Source organism: Puntigrus tetrazona, chromosome 1 (genome assembly GCF_018831695.1).
Source record: "Puntigrus tetrazona isolate hp1 chromosome 1, ASM1883169v1, whole genome shotgun sequence".
Taxonomy (NCBI): domain Eukaryota; kingdom Metazoa; phylum Chordata; class Actinopteri; order Cypriniformes; family Cyprinidae; genus Puntigrus; species Puntigrus tetrazona.
This window is the reverse complement of record NC_056699.1, coordinates 3,133,950-3,148,991: the sequence shown is the minus strand read 5'-3', so window position 1 is coordinate 3,148,991 and position 15,042 is coordinate 3,133,950. Positions and strand designations below refer to the sequence as shown.

General features: G+C 35.9%; 1 protein-coding gene across 1 annotated transcript in view; it reads left to right on the top strand.

Annotated features, from left to right (window-relative positions):
• The window catches only part of gpc5a (glypican 5a), a 148,279-nt gene extending 135,795 nt beyond the window's left edge, over positions 1-12,484 (top strand). The window contains exon 8 of the mRNA XM_043251484.1: positions 9,112-12,484. Coding sequence (XP_043107419.1) covers positions 9,112-9,254 — 143 coding nt within the window. The 3' untranslated portion in view covers positions 9,255-12,484. The remainder of the gene's footprint in view (positions 1-9,111) is intronic.
• Positions 12,485-15,042: the final 2,558 nt, after the last annotated feature.

Below are 15,042 nucleotides of genomic sequence, written 5' to 3'. Positions count from 1 at the left end.
TCGCGTGATTCGCCTTTGTTTTTCGCTGCCTGAACTAGAAAACGAGTTGAAACGACTGTACCTGGCAACGTGCTAGCGAGCGACCGGTTCATCAGCGGCTAATATAGGCGCTTCTATACAGCGTCAACGTCGAGGGTTGCATGCCGGTTGCATCATTCATCCATCCGGTCTTCATAATATATTTATGCAGGCGCTTTAAGTGTGGAAACAGAGGCGTTATATGGATATGGATCGGTATAAGGAAACAGTTTAACCGGTGTGTCTGTTTGTAGGGGTTTCTTGCACATAAACAAGCCGGCTAATGAAAAAATACTGCATACGTTGTGGCCTCTTCGTGGAATAATTCGGAAATGCAAGGACTAGTGCTTACCGATATTTTATGAAACAGTTCCCGTTTTGCTTGTGTAACATGACTTTTTTAGGGGCGGGGTAACATGGGATGTTTAATGATTTGACATGATTATATACACTTTATTATAAAAAGAGGGAAGAGGGTTTTGTGATGTTATTTTTGGAGTTAGTTCAGTATCATTTATGTACAATAGTAGTACTTTATATTTTGAGTGAGCTTTTCATCTTTTATCTTTAGTTTTTAGGTTTAGTAACTGTATTACATGTTTTTTTTTTGTTCGTTTTTCATTTTTTATTGATATATTTATATTATGTTTTTATTAGGCTTATATTGTACTATTTATAATCAATATTTTTAAGTAATTATATAATATATATATGCATTTAATTATTATTTATTTATTTTATCTCAGCTAGTTGCCATGGCAACAATAATATATATATATATATATATATATATATATATATATATATATATATATATATATATATATATATATATATCAAACTCTTTAGTCAGTTGCTGAAGCAAAAGCACAGAAGTTAGTGCAAATATTTCTTGAATAATTTGGTATTCTTGAACTGTCTATATATGTCTGTTCAAAGAGAATTTCCTTTAAATGACATCAAATGACATGTTTTAACGGCGTTGTGTTGCTGATGTGTGAAGAGGGCAATACGGAGAAAAGACAGAAAGCTGCGTTCCGGCAGATGTGTTACAGCAGATGTGTTATAATTAGCAGAAAATAATCTGTTGTTTTTACACTGCTTTACCAGGTTTCTTGTGTGAAAGTGGCTAATACAGCCATGCAGGTCTATTAAAGGTGTTAATGGGGTGATTTTATGATGGATTTATAGAACATCAGCTATCAGCCGACAGACTGAAAAACTGTCTGTTTTGACTGTAACTGTGCATCAGCACAAAACCACGGAGCAGAAATCAACCAAGTGGCAATATAAGTGTCTTTTAGCTTTGGATTGCTACAAATAATATGGATTTGACTGTAGGTTTTACCTAAACTCTAAATTCTGAACTCTGCGCATGGAATAATTATCCAAAAGAAATAATGCATAAGAAATTACATTTAATTACTGTAATTATGAGTCATTTCTGATTTCTTTTAATGTGTTTGTGATGTTTTTATTATTGTTTTATTTTGTTTATGTCTATTATGTTTATTTTTAGGTCTACACACACACACACACACATATATATATATATATATATATATATATATATATATATATATATATATTTCTATATAACGTTATTTGAATAAATATATATACTGTATATATATTTATATATATATATATTTATATATATATATATATATATATATATATATATATATTATTTATTCAAATAATATTATATATATATATATATATATATATATATATATATATATATATATATATATATTTATTTATTTATTTATTCAAATAATGTTATATATAAATGTATTTAATAATAACATACTTTTTGTATACATGCACGTGTCTATGAGAAAAAAAAATTCGCTTTAATTATTATATCTTTATTAATAGGATGATCATAGGCTGTCTGTTGAACCCGTTACAGTAAACAGCTCTTCTGGAGAACAATGAGCAGAATCACAGCATGCACAGAACACAAAGCGCATCGGTGTGCCGTGATACCGGAGCGTGTGAATGAACGGAGCGGGGCCTCCAGGGGCCTCCAGGGGCCGTGGAGTGGGCGAGTGGGAGGCTCTCAGGTGGCTTCGTCTCCACTCCCTCCCGCAGCGCTCCACTGCTCCTCTCGTTCTGTCTTTCCTCTTGTTTCTGTCTTCATTAACAAGCCTCAGTCTGCTGAATGTAGGTTGGCTTGTTGTTTTCTAGCAGCTGATACGGTTGATGGTAAATATTTAAGCTTGTTACATACTTTCTAATTAGCAGATGCATAACCGAGCTCTTCTCTGTGGTACACTGCAGTGCGGATTAAACTTTAGCTCTCATGAGACTGAAGCCTTACAATAATTGATCGTAGTAGCCATAGTTTCCATGGTTACTTCATTAAACCTTTGTGTTGGGACCAACCCGAGATTTGAGCAAACTGCTGAACAGTATATGTCACAATTAAATAATAATAATACATTCGTTCATATGTTTATTCATCTAAGTCACCATATAAACCAGTGCATTTTTTTAAATAAAAACATTTGAAAACTGATGTTAACGTGATTTATTAGTTTATTTATTAGTTCTGGGCAACAATTAATGTGTGTGTTGTGTATATTTATTATGCATATATAAAGACACAAACATACAGTATATATTTTGAAAAAATATTGACATAACTTATATAGAAATATATTTAATATATAAACATAACATCCCGTTCCTAATCCATAGGGTTCAATATGACGTTGGTCCACCTTTTGCAGCTATAACAGCTTCAACTCTTCTGGGAAGGCTGTCCACAAGGTTTAGGAGTGTGTTTATGGGTTTTTGACCATTCTTCCACAAGCCTCACACACTGATGTTGGACGAGAAGTCCTGGCTCTCAGTCTCTGCTCTAATTCATCTCATCGGGTTGAGGTCAAGCAAGTTCATCCACACCAGACTCTGTCATCCATGTCTTTATGGACCTTTCTTTGTGCACTGGTGCACAGTCATGTTGGAAGAGGAAAGGGCCGACTCCAAACTGTTCCCAGAAGGTTGGGGGCATAGAATTGTCTAAAATGTTTTGATACGCTGAAGCATTCACAGTTCCTTTCACTGGAACTAAGGAACCACAATCCCCCCTCCACCAAACGTTACACTCGGCACAATACAGTCAGACAAGTATCCGCCAAACCCAGACTCGTCCATCAGATTGGCCGATGGAGAAGCGTGATTCGTCACTCCAGAGAACGCATCTCCACTGCTCTTTAATCCAGCGGCGCCGTGCTTTACGACACTGCATCCGACGCTTGGCATTGCACTTGATGTATGGCTTGGATGGAAACCCTTTCCATGAAGCTCTCTGCGCACTGTTCTTGAGCTAACCTGAAGGCCTCACGAGGTTTGGAGGTCTGTAGCGATTGACTCCTCAGCATCCTGAGTTACTGTCACTCCCAAACGCTCCCACGTTCTTATAATAGAGTATAGAATAGCGAGGAAATTTCGCGACACAGGTGGCATCCTATCACAGCTCCACGCTGGGATTCACCGAGCTCCTGAAAGCAAGCCTTCTTTCACAAATGTTTGTAAAAACAGTCTGCATGCCTGGTGCTTGATTTTATACACCTGTGGCCATGGAAATGATTTAAACACCTGATTTTGATTAGTTGTGTGGGGGAGCGAATACTTTTGATCTACAATCAACACCACTGGAAACACTGACTCTCTGATTGGACAGTTTAAAAAATCTCTATTTGCTTATTTATTTTAAAATACCTATTTAAATTTTGATCTACAATGAAACTATTAGTACGTACATATTTGAACCCTTTTTTATATCATTTGAGTGAAGAGGCACATGAACTAAACTCATCAACGTTCAGCTCTTCCACCCTGAATAGTGTTCAGTTGCTTTTGTGTTGGTGTCTGAATGGAAGTGCTGTGAGTGTTGTTTTTTTTTTTACAGCTGAGCTAACACTCACTGATTCCACTGACCTTAAGAGAACAGCAGAGCTGATTCCCAAAGCACAATCCCAGCAACTCACCACCATCTGTGTTCTTAAGATACACACTCAGATTCTGCTTGTTTTTTGATTCTTTCTCATTGCCAATACAAATGTTAACATTCAGCTGAAATAAACTTACTTTTACATCATTTATTTAAAAGACACGTTTAGCCGCTGCATATGAATAATTGTATTTTGTATTTTTATTTTAATATTTTTATATATATAATATATATATATATATATATATATATATATATATATATATATATATATATACACTAATAAATTATTACAATTATTACATTTTATAGTAATTATATAGTAGATTTTTATAGTGATTATATAGTAAAAATATATATGTGTGTATGTATATATATATATATATATATATATATATATATATATATATATATATATATATATATATTTATTTATTTTTTTTTTTTTTTTACTATATAATCACTACAAAATGTAATAATTGTAATAATAATAATAGTCAATGACACAATTTAATTAAAACCATAATTATTATTAATAAATACTAAATAAGTAATGCATTAATTTATGACAGTTAATATTGACAGATAACAATAACAATGTAATTTAATATTCATATTTCTTATAATAACTATTTAGTATTGGTTCTTTATTATTATTATTATTTTCAATTGTCATGTTCATTAATAATTAATAATTGTTGCTATTATTATTGTTAAGTAATTAAGTATGTAGTATTAATATATGCAATTAATCATAAAGGTTGTTGTTGCAGTTATTAAATATTAATAATGCAATATAATATAAATTATAATAACTATTTAGTAGTGGTATTTTATTGTTATAATTTCCTTGTCAAATTAATTAATTTATTATTAATTAATTGTTGTTCTTATTGTTTTTAACTAATTTAATAATAATAATAATAATAATAATAATAATAATGCAAGTTAATAGTAATGGCTATATATATATATATATATATATATATATATATATATATATATATATGAATAACATGAATCTGGATATCATCACAGCCTTAAAGTTAAATAGGTCATTAAGGATTTCCTTCTCGACTACATGATGCTGTTTAAGTGTTGTTCGTTTGGCTCAATGACTCTTGCGTATCTAAATGTTCACAGTTGTGGAGTTTCTTTTCCGGTTAGTTCTGCGTTTCACGCTGAGAAATTGCATTTCTGGCACGTTATTTAATGGAGAACATATGAATAAATTCATCTTCAACAAAGAAGCTTTTGTGATCGCTGGAAACGTTTACGTAGCTCCCGTTAAATCGCTAGACGCTTTGCTTTTAGACGATGTTTGTGGACGACTGAACGCGTGAATCCAAAAAAAAAAAAAGCATTTAAAAGGAAAGGTCGTGCATGTTTCTCTGTGTTTTGGCTCGTAGAGTAAGACGAGACACTCCCCTCCCACGACCGTCTCTTTATTCTGCTCTTTTTCTTCCCGGTGGTTGTGTTATTGATCATTGTTCTCTGAGGTCCGAGAGATTTAACTTGCATTGATTTTACATCAGCCTCCAACTTTGTCTTTGCTGCATTATCTGAGCCTCTTCTGGCGCTAATGCTCGTTTTATGGCGTTTGTTTAGGCCGACTCAGACACGTGTTTTTGCCTTTCTGTCCCTGAAGAGGCTGGAGAGACCACTCTTTGCTAACACAGTCATAGCTTCTCTACTGCTACGCTAGTTTATTTAGTTTAAGACGAGGGAAAATAGACTAGAAATAGTAATTACTGGATTATATACAAATAATACATATAATTACTATTCATTAGAAGTCATTTCAAATTCAATTAATTGTGAAATATGATATATGAAATAAATTATATAAAGTATAATTATATATAAATAAATAGTGTATATACTGTAAAAATATTCTACTATATAAATAATAATAAAAATGTTTTTGTTGTGTCTGTTTCTCTTAAAATTTGTTGTATTAATAATACTTATACTTAATAATAATTATATTCAGTAATTATTACTAAACTATTTAGTGTTAGTAAACAATCAAAAGTTGTCCTTTTTATAATCATTTAGTGATAATTAATAAATATTTTTTTATTAACGATTCATAAATGTTGCTCTTGTTCTAATTAAATAATATAATCATTTTGCTAATTTTATTTAATAATCTATTATTTAATTAATTTAATGTAACTAGTATTAAAATTATCTTATTAATGATCAATTGTAAACATTATTAATCATGAAAGTTAATTTGTAAATATTATTAATGCAATTTAATATTTATAATAATTTCAATAATTAGATTACTATTATTATTTAATAATAATAATAATAATAATAATAATAATAATAATGTTATTATTATTATTATTATTATTATTATTATTATTATTATTATTATTATTATTATTATTATTCCAAGTTTAGCTAATCCAGCTGCAATAATCCTGTTTTGCAGCATTCAGTTAAAAAAAATTAATTTGTAGTCACTTCGTCCCGGGGTCTCTTCAAAACACGCATTTCATGGACAAATGCAAATGTGACTTTAATTGATTAATGGTTGATTAAAAGCGATCACACGGGCCATTCCTTCAGACTTCTGAGCTAAATTCTAATTGGAAAGATATTGATTGAGGCCTTTAACCAGGCTCTGTGATGCATTTGTCGTTATTGGCTTCCATGGCCTCATCCGAGCGCGTTTGTCTTTACTCTCGGCCTGATATGCATTCCGTCCGTGTGCAGAAAGTAATCAGCAGGAGCTCTCAGATCACGCCTGCCACTCATCGGTCTTCCTGCGCCGCCGCGCTGAGATGCATGGGAGGAGACGGGTCATCACTCCTGTCTTCCTCCCCCTAATGGGGTCTGACACGGCTCCGGAGGGACGGAGGAATCGGGCCAGCGCTCGTAATGACCAACACAGCTGCGCAACTGTCACGCATGCAGCACCGGCTGCACAGACCGCCTGGAAGCCGCCATCTTAATTGTTGGACGCCGAGCCAAACATGTTGTCGCAGTGGCTCTGCTTCCGCGCTGGACATCGAGCGATGTTTAATGCGAAATCGTAATTCTGTGTTTAACTTTGGGCGGTTTTTGAGGACGAGAGCACGTCACACAACCCGTCCATCTTGGCATCTTGTCTGATTTAACTGAGCGACAGATTCATTTGCTCAGATATCGTCTCGTTTGATTGGACAAGCAGACCATGACATCAACCATGACATGACTCTTCTCCTCACTTTGTAAAAGATTACATGAATTCTTGCTTTTTATTTCTTCAAATATTATTGTGCAGATGTTTACTATTGCAGTATCATCTAGAAATAATACATTTTTTGTATTTTTATTTATTATTGATGCTTTGAGTACATGGGTATGGGGGTTGTACATTTATAATTAGGTTATAAATGAGGTTAATTAGGTTAGGTTAGGTTATAAATAGGTTTTCAATAGTTTATATATATATTTGTAAGTCATTTTGTTTGATCAGATTATATTAATATATATATATATATATATTAATGAATTAACTTTCAATGGCAGTTCAGCAGTTGTCAAATTCATCGTTGCACGCGAGGTTGTTGTTTGTCAGATCCCAGAGTCGGTTTACAAAAAGACATCCTGTATCTGCTTTTGTTCTTGTGTTGTGAATCAGCGGTGGTGAAGATCAGAGGCTCGGTCCGTTCTGTTCATCTCTGTTTGCTCTGCGTGTTCTCAAAGCTGCGCTGGACTTTGAAGAGCCCCAGCACGAGCAGGACCGCCACTGGCATGCTTTCCCTCACAAGTGTCACATCGGATGCGATCGTTTCTCACTGAGCCGCTTCTGAAGATGCACGAGGATCGATGTCTTGAGTCAGACCAGCGGGCTGCCAAATATCCCACGTGTGTCTCCGGTCAGCCTTTTAAAACGACCGTCTGGGGACATCGGAACAGAGAATCGATATCTGCTTAATTTTAGTCCACGCAGATTTATTTGACAAAAGCTCAAACATGATTTGTGGCTTCTTGAGGGAGGCATGTCAATGGCTTCAGCTGACCCCTACGCTCCTTTTGTAAACCCTTTTGCTTTTTGAATATATATATATAGTCCCTCGCATGCTACATTATTAATAGATTTTGTTTCAGCAAGCAAATTCGAACAAATATTCCCAAGCAGTCCAATGCCAAGGAATATGAGCATTTCTTGTCTTGAATAGTTCCTCGGGGTGAAAAAGTTAATTCGACGTACAAACAAAATGGTTGGAAATATTGCAGAACTCTTTTGTTGAGGGACTCTTGTAGTTTTTGGCTGGTGACGTTCTTCTGGCAGGAACGCTGGGAAACTATGCATGCGCGCTTTGTTATACACATGACAGCCTCCGTCGCGTACATCCATTTGAGTGAGATTTCAAAACACAGATGGATACGCTGAACGTACGTCGAAAACATACACATCCTTTTTGTTGAAAAATCGCTTCGGCTCACAGCTAACCAACTGCACGATGTGTTCTTCAAGCCGTGTCGGATTGTGATTATTAATTGTTCTTTGCAAGCCAACGATGTCTTAAATTCATTCGGGAAACATTTGAGCCCCAGCTTTAAGATTTAGGGCATGCGTGCATTCGGTTATTTCAAGGAATAGTTCACTCCAAAAACAAAATACCTGAGTATTTACTCACCCGTAGGCCATTCGGGATGTTTGGTTTTTAATGGGAACAGATTTGTGGAAATGCGCATTCCATCACCAATGGACTGAATGGGTGCCGTCAGAATGAGAGTACAAACAGCCACTAAAAATATCACAATAATCCACAAGTAATCCATTCCAGTCCATCAGTTAAGAAACAAATCCATCATTAAAATGTGAGATGTGTGATGCTACGTTTCCCCAAATCTGTTGCCTCATAAACCAAATATATGTTTACTTTCTGATTAGCTGATAATTCATTATTCACGAACAGTTCTCCGTTTGCGTTTGTTCTTGAATATGTGATCATTTCATAGCGACTCAGTTAAAGTATGAATTTCCCAGGATGTGGAGTTGTTTTTGATCTGCCTATCCTCGTTCCTCATCACAATGAACGCACATGCTTCGAATGAAGCCATCTGATCCGTCCACGTCTGGAGGAATGACTTACATTTTTCTCTCTTTTCTCTTGCAGTGACACCGGAAAATACCAACAATCACAGATACCATCACCCACAAAGCAAAGGCTTTGATCAGATGAATTCTGGCTCGAGAGGAACACATACCGCCCCGTTGGCTCTGGTCTCGATATGTGCGTTTGCGCTGTTGTCAGGGTAACGGCAGCCAACTGGGTCCAAGCCCCAGCCTCAAGACTGCTTTTCACACTGTTTCTTAGAAAGAAAAGAAAATGTGCCAGCTTTTAAAACGTCGAGGGTGAAATTCCGGCGAGGTGATGGAAACGGATTGCAAAAATTGATGCATTGAGAACCGAAGATGAACTGAGAGCGGAAAAACTGTCCTTTCATAAACCTTTTTAATCACGTAACAGGCTACTAAATACTCTGCCAACACTTTACTGCCTTGAATGCTGTCTTTTTTACAGGGTTCAGAGTAATACATTCAGAGAAAATGAATTAATTTAATTCTTTAATTGTGTATATTCAAAAAATAGTTGTGAGCTGAAATGAGCACTGCACGTATCAGCATTTTGTTTTTTGTTTTTTTTAATAGAAATGATGCAATATTTTTGATGTCACATACTGCTTTATGAATACGTCTCGGTACCATGTACCTAAATGACCTCTTTTTTTCAGCATTTTTTAATGTACTGTTGTTGTTTCTTTTCATCTGAAATGGCGTACGACGCACCTTAACAAAGTGTATAAAGATGTGTTGATTTACAATGTATTTATTCTTGGTTACAGAGTCGCATTAAACAGATTATGAAACTAAACATCAGTTAAATGCGGCAAAATATGCATTTCTTTAATACAGCAACATTTTACAGTAAGGTTTCATTTTTTAGCATTGGTAAACATGAACTAAAAGTTTAATTTTTACAATAGTCCTATAATTTTTCTTTCCCTCAGAAATTCTGTATTGGATATAAACAACTTTTTATTGCACAAAACATTTTATTTATCTCACTATTAATGAAAATCAATGAATGACATTTAATGTTAGAGTTAAAAGCACTGAAGATATGACTTTTTAACTTTTATTTTGACGGTTGCCTTGAATATCTTTACATTGCTGTGTGTATATGATACGAGGACAGTGTTTTTCAAAGGAAACTGTCAAATGCTCACGAAGTGATGCTCGGAGCAGCTGTGGAGATGTATTTATGTCATCATAACGATTCGATTTTAGTACAGTTGTACACAAAACCGTGCATCTGCGCCATTCATTAACAGAGACACATGGAATTTATATTTAATTAGACTTTTTGCGGCTTAATATTTACAAATAAGAGTGGCACTGTGCTTACTTTTGTGTGTGTGCTGGTTGTTGTGGTTATGGAGACACAAATTTACTGACACGGGTATGATGGAGGTATTACAATTTGAAGGTGGTTTATGAGAACACTGCCAATGTTCCCATAATTTAAATGGTTTAAAAACACACTGATGGGTGTGTGGGAGCCCATGCGTACCTTCAACAAGAAACTGCTTTAAATCGCTATTATTTGTCATACAGCTTGGCAATAACAACGGGGAAGTGAGTCTTCTGGAGAAGGACTCTACGGAAGCCACATCCTGCCCAAAGGGAGGTAACATGTGAAGACACTAATGTGGACTTGCCCAGGCCTGGGGCAGTGCAACATATGAATTGGTGTCTGATGCTGGATCTACCCAAGAAACAGGAGGAATGACTGAGAGCACAGACAGACAAAGTAGTCTCTCAAATGGTGGAAAATACACATACACCTGGCCCGGTACAAGTAACACTGAAACCGGGACTTGCCGAGTCTGACTGCCAAGGGTGCTGGAGGATGCTCAACCAGAGTCCACCGTATGGGAAACTCAATTGGTAGAAAACACTGCACCCGCATCCTTGGGTGAGGGGGAATGGTGCAGCAACTGAGACACTGGCCAGTCCTTCCCGGCAATTACCTGTTACCCAACAAATGGGAAGAGACTGGCTCAATGTGGAGATTTTAGTACCTCGCAAAGGTGTTCGGTGGAAGGCGTGGTAGAAGGCTTGGACACGTATCCAGGCCGGGGGCTCAAGACAACATGAGAGTATGCCGGTCCAAACACAAAGCACTCTTCGCTACCAAAAATGCTTAGAGGTCCCCGACCATCTTGATGAAAGTGTCTTTAGTCTTTTAGAAGACAGGAATTTAGCTTGACGGAATCCAGCAGCCCAAAGGGACCTCTCTGAGGGCCAGTCAGGACAACAGAGAGATCGCAGGAGGGCACCAGGGGTGACCTGGGAGGATTTCACCTTCTGAAACCCATCAGGAACCTCACAATGAGATTGTGCTTTCCCAAGAACCGGCTATCTACTGCATCGCAATGCGCTACGATAGCAGTCACATACACTTTCAACCTTCAACCTTTCTTGCAGGAAGGAAAGTATTACTCCAATCACACAACTTTAAGGGTCTTCTTTAAAAGAAGAACACCAATTCGTGAACAGACTCCATTTCATTGAAACAGGCATGCCTGGCCTGAGTAATAGTCTCTACCACCTTCAGTGGCAGAACACTTAGGTCTGCCGCATCTTGTCCAGGAGCCACATGTGGAGCTTCGTATTCCAGCTTTTGAGGAATTTCGCCTGCTTCGCCTTCAATCACTTGGCTCTGAAGCAAAAACCTAATGAGTGGTTGCTGTCGCCTATTTATATCCGCATGACGGAGAGTGGCTCGGGAAGCAAATAAAAACAGCCAAATTTCATTGCCATTTTCTCTTAATCAGCAAGACTCCAGTGTGTCATTACGGCGTAACTCGTAGTGACTGACTGATAAGGAACCGCAGAAACGCTGAAAATGTGAGAATTGTAAGATACATGTTTATTTCATGGCAGAAACAAAAATGTGCAGTTGTGAATTTCAAATTGGGAATTGTAAGATGTAAACTTGAAAGTGCAAGGGGATCTCACATCTTACAGTTCTTACATAGTTTTTGTCTCACAATTCTGAGTTTATGTCCTGAAATTCTGGGTTTATAACTCAAAATTCTAAAATTATGTCTTGCCTTTCAGAGATTCTAACTAGCAATTCTAAGTTTGTCTCACAATTCTTAGTTCAAAACTCACAATTTAAAATTGATGTCCTGGTTTATAACTCTGTTATAAAATTCTTTTTATGTCTTGCAATTCTGAATTTGTCTCAAATTTCTGAATTCATAACTCACCACTCAGATTTTATCTTGCAATTCTAAAATTACGTCTCGCAATTGTGAGTTTATGCAGTATCTTGCAGTTGTGAGTTTACTGTTTTCTGGTTCTACTGGTTGTGTTATAAATTCATGCTCTTTTTCAACACCGCTAATAGCAGTATATTTGAACCAAAGGCATGCCTATCAAGTCCTGCTCATTATATTGTACATTGAATATCAGAAATATGTCACACTATGGAAATAAAACGTGTTGTTAATACCGTTTTATCTCGACTCTACCAGACTAAATGCGTCATTTATCCTCAATCCAGACAGTTTTCTCCAGTGTTTGCCTACAGAACAGCGCTGAAGGTTTTCAGGCTATGAAATGCACACCTTCCTCTTGTGTAACGCAGTCTCATAGCTCCAGGAGAAGATAAATACAGAGGAATCACTCATTTCATCTCCTGTTCTCTCACAGCTCTTTCTGACAATGAAAACTGTGCCCAAAACGGTCAACTGAACTCATTAATATACTGCCAAATCTCAGGACGCTCAAGTTTTTTATCTTTTCTTGAAGAGCTTCAAAGAGCTCCTCAGAGGACTGTGAAAGATCTTTCCTTCTGAGTTTTTGGGGAGTGTTCGGGATCTTCAAATTACTTATGCACTCTGTGGCACTTCTGATGAAAAAAGCAGAAGACTCGTGACATACATTTTAAACCCTTCCCACATATAGCCATTTATTTTTCTCCACGAGGAACACATCCACCTTCAGTCCTACACATTTACACAGACTCATTATCTTAAAGTGGTGTGTCTCCATGCTTTTTGATCCCATTCAATAACTTCAAAGTTGCACAAAACATTTTTTTTTTACTTTATTAAAAAGGTACTCAAAGAAAAGGATAGTACTTAAATTTAAATCACTATCCACTAAGATTATGTCAGTGCACCGCTGAAAAAATATCTCAATATCTCAGTATTAAAAGAAATCAGAAAAAAAGAAAATGATCATATAGTCATATATTGTGTTATATCTTTCTTTGTCCTGTTTTTACCAATAATTAAAACTGTGTAAGATTAAAAATTGAAAATGATCCTATAATGTTGAATTAAAAAATTATCAATTATCAATAATATTTTATTATAATATATTATAAAATAGAATTAATTGTCCTATGAAAGGAATTCAAAAAATGTGAAATTGTCCTAAAGAATTATTATTTGATATTATATTATGTTATATTACATATTATTACATATTTGATAAAAATATGCATTTAACTTGAACATATTTTACGACGGGGGATGAAGTGAAACAATTTACAATATTTTTTTCCTGTCTTTTATAACAGCATTTGGTTTTTGCCTGATCTCTCCCTTTAACAGCAGCAGTCACGGAGGCGTAATGCATGACTCAACAGAAATGAAGGATTAATTGCCATTATGCCTGAAAGTTGAGCCAAAGCAGCGGATTTCTGTCCTATTCTCAGGAATTAAGGTCAAACTGGAGGAGCTCAAGAGGTTTAGAATCTTGCTCTTGTTTACGACAAACAAGCGACGCTCACTCACACGACCCGAAACACTCGACGACCGCTTCCATGCGAGAGAATCTGCACTTAAAGTGTGCTTATAAAATAAAGCTGCTCTCGCATGAGTTTGAAGTCATAAGGAGGCGAGTGCGGCTCTCGCTGGACTCTCCAGGGGCCTCAAACTGCAGGGCAGTAACAGCCCACCGCCTGCGAGCTTGTTGTGTAATTCCCCATGTGTGCTTTTGATACATCTCTTCCCTGTCTGTCACTGATGTATCCGTAGAAAGACACTCAGCTCCAGTCTGCTTCCAGACCTCTGGGGCTTTGCGGGGCTTTTTCCAGACGTCTCCAGCCCACCTGTTTGTCAAATACATGCAGGATTGGTATGAAACGAACAGAACGGATTGACCAGAACATTTTACCACAGTTTTTATTTTTTATCTTGTAATTTTCTCTTGTTATGTCACTTACCGCTTGTTTTATACTGGTTATCACTAACCAGTTGTTTATTTTTTAGCCACATTAGCAGTAGCGTCATCATTAACCAGTTGTTTATTTTTATAATGACGCTTAATGAAGTCACTTAGTTTATTTTTACAGTGATGTTTGATGATTTTGTTTCTTACTAGTGTTGCCTAGTCAGCTAGTTTTTGTAGCATTCGTCCCTAACTAGTTGTATTTCACGGTGACGTCACTAACCATCTCTTTATTTTCTAGTGATGTTTACTTGTGTAAGAAACCAGTTTTTATTACTAGTGCTGTCTAGTTTTGTTGTTAACCATTTAAAAGTCACTAACCGGTTGTTCATTTCTGCAGTGGTTTTTAATGACGACTGATTCCAGTGACATTCAGTAATGTACCACTAACCTGCTGTTTACTCACTTATTAACTTGTTAGTGATCACTAACTAGCTGTTTATAGTGACATTTAGTGACGGGACATACTGTCACATCCCTATTAATCAGCTGTAACTGTTTTTTTTTTAAATACCAGCTTATAGTTATGTCTCTTTCTGGTTGTTAATTCTAGTGTTCTGTAACCAGTTGTTTATTTTTTAGTCAATATCAATTACCGGTTGGTTATTGTTGTAGATACGTTTCGTTTAGCGATATTACTAAACAGATGTTTATTACTCTAGTGACTGTTAGTAACCATTCATAGTGATGTCACTAACTGATAGTTTAATATTAGTGATGGATCACTAACCAGTTATTTATATTTCCGTTGACGTTTTGTGACGTCACCAACCATTATATTTCGATGGCGTATTGT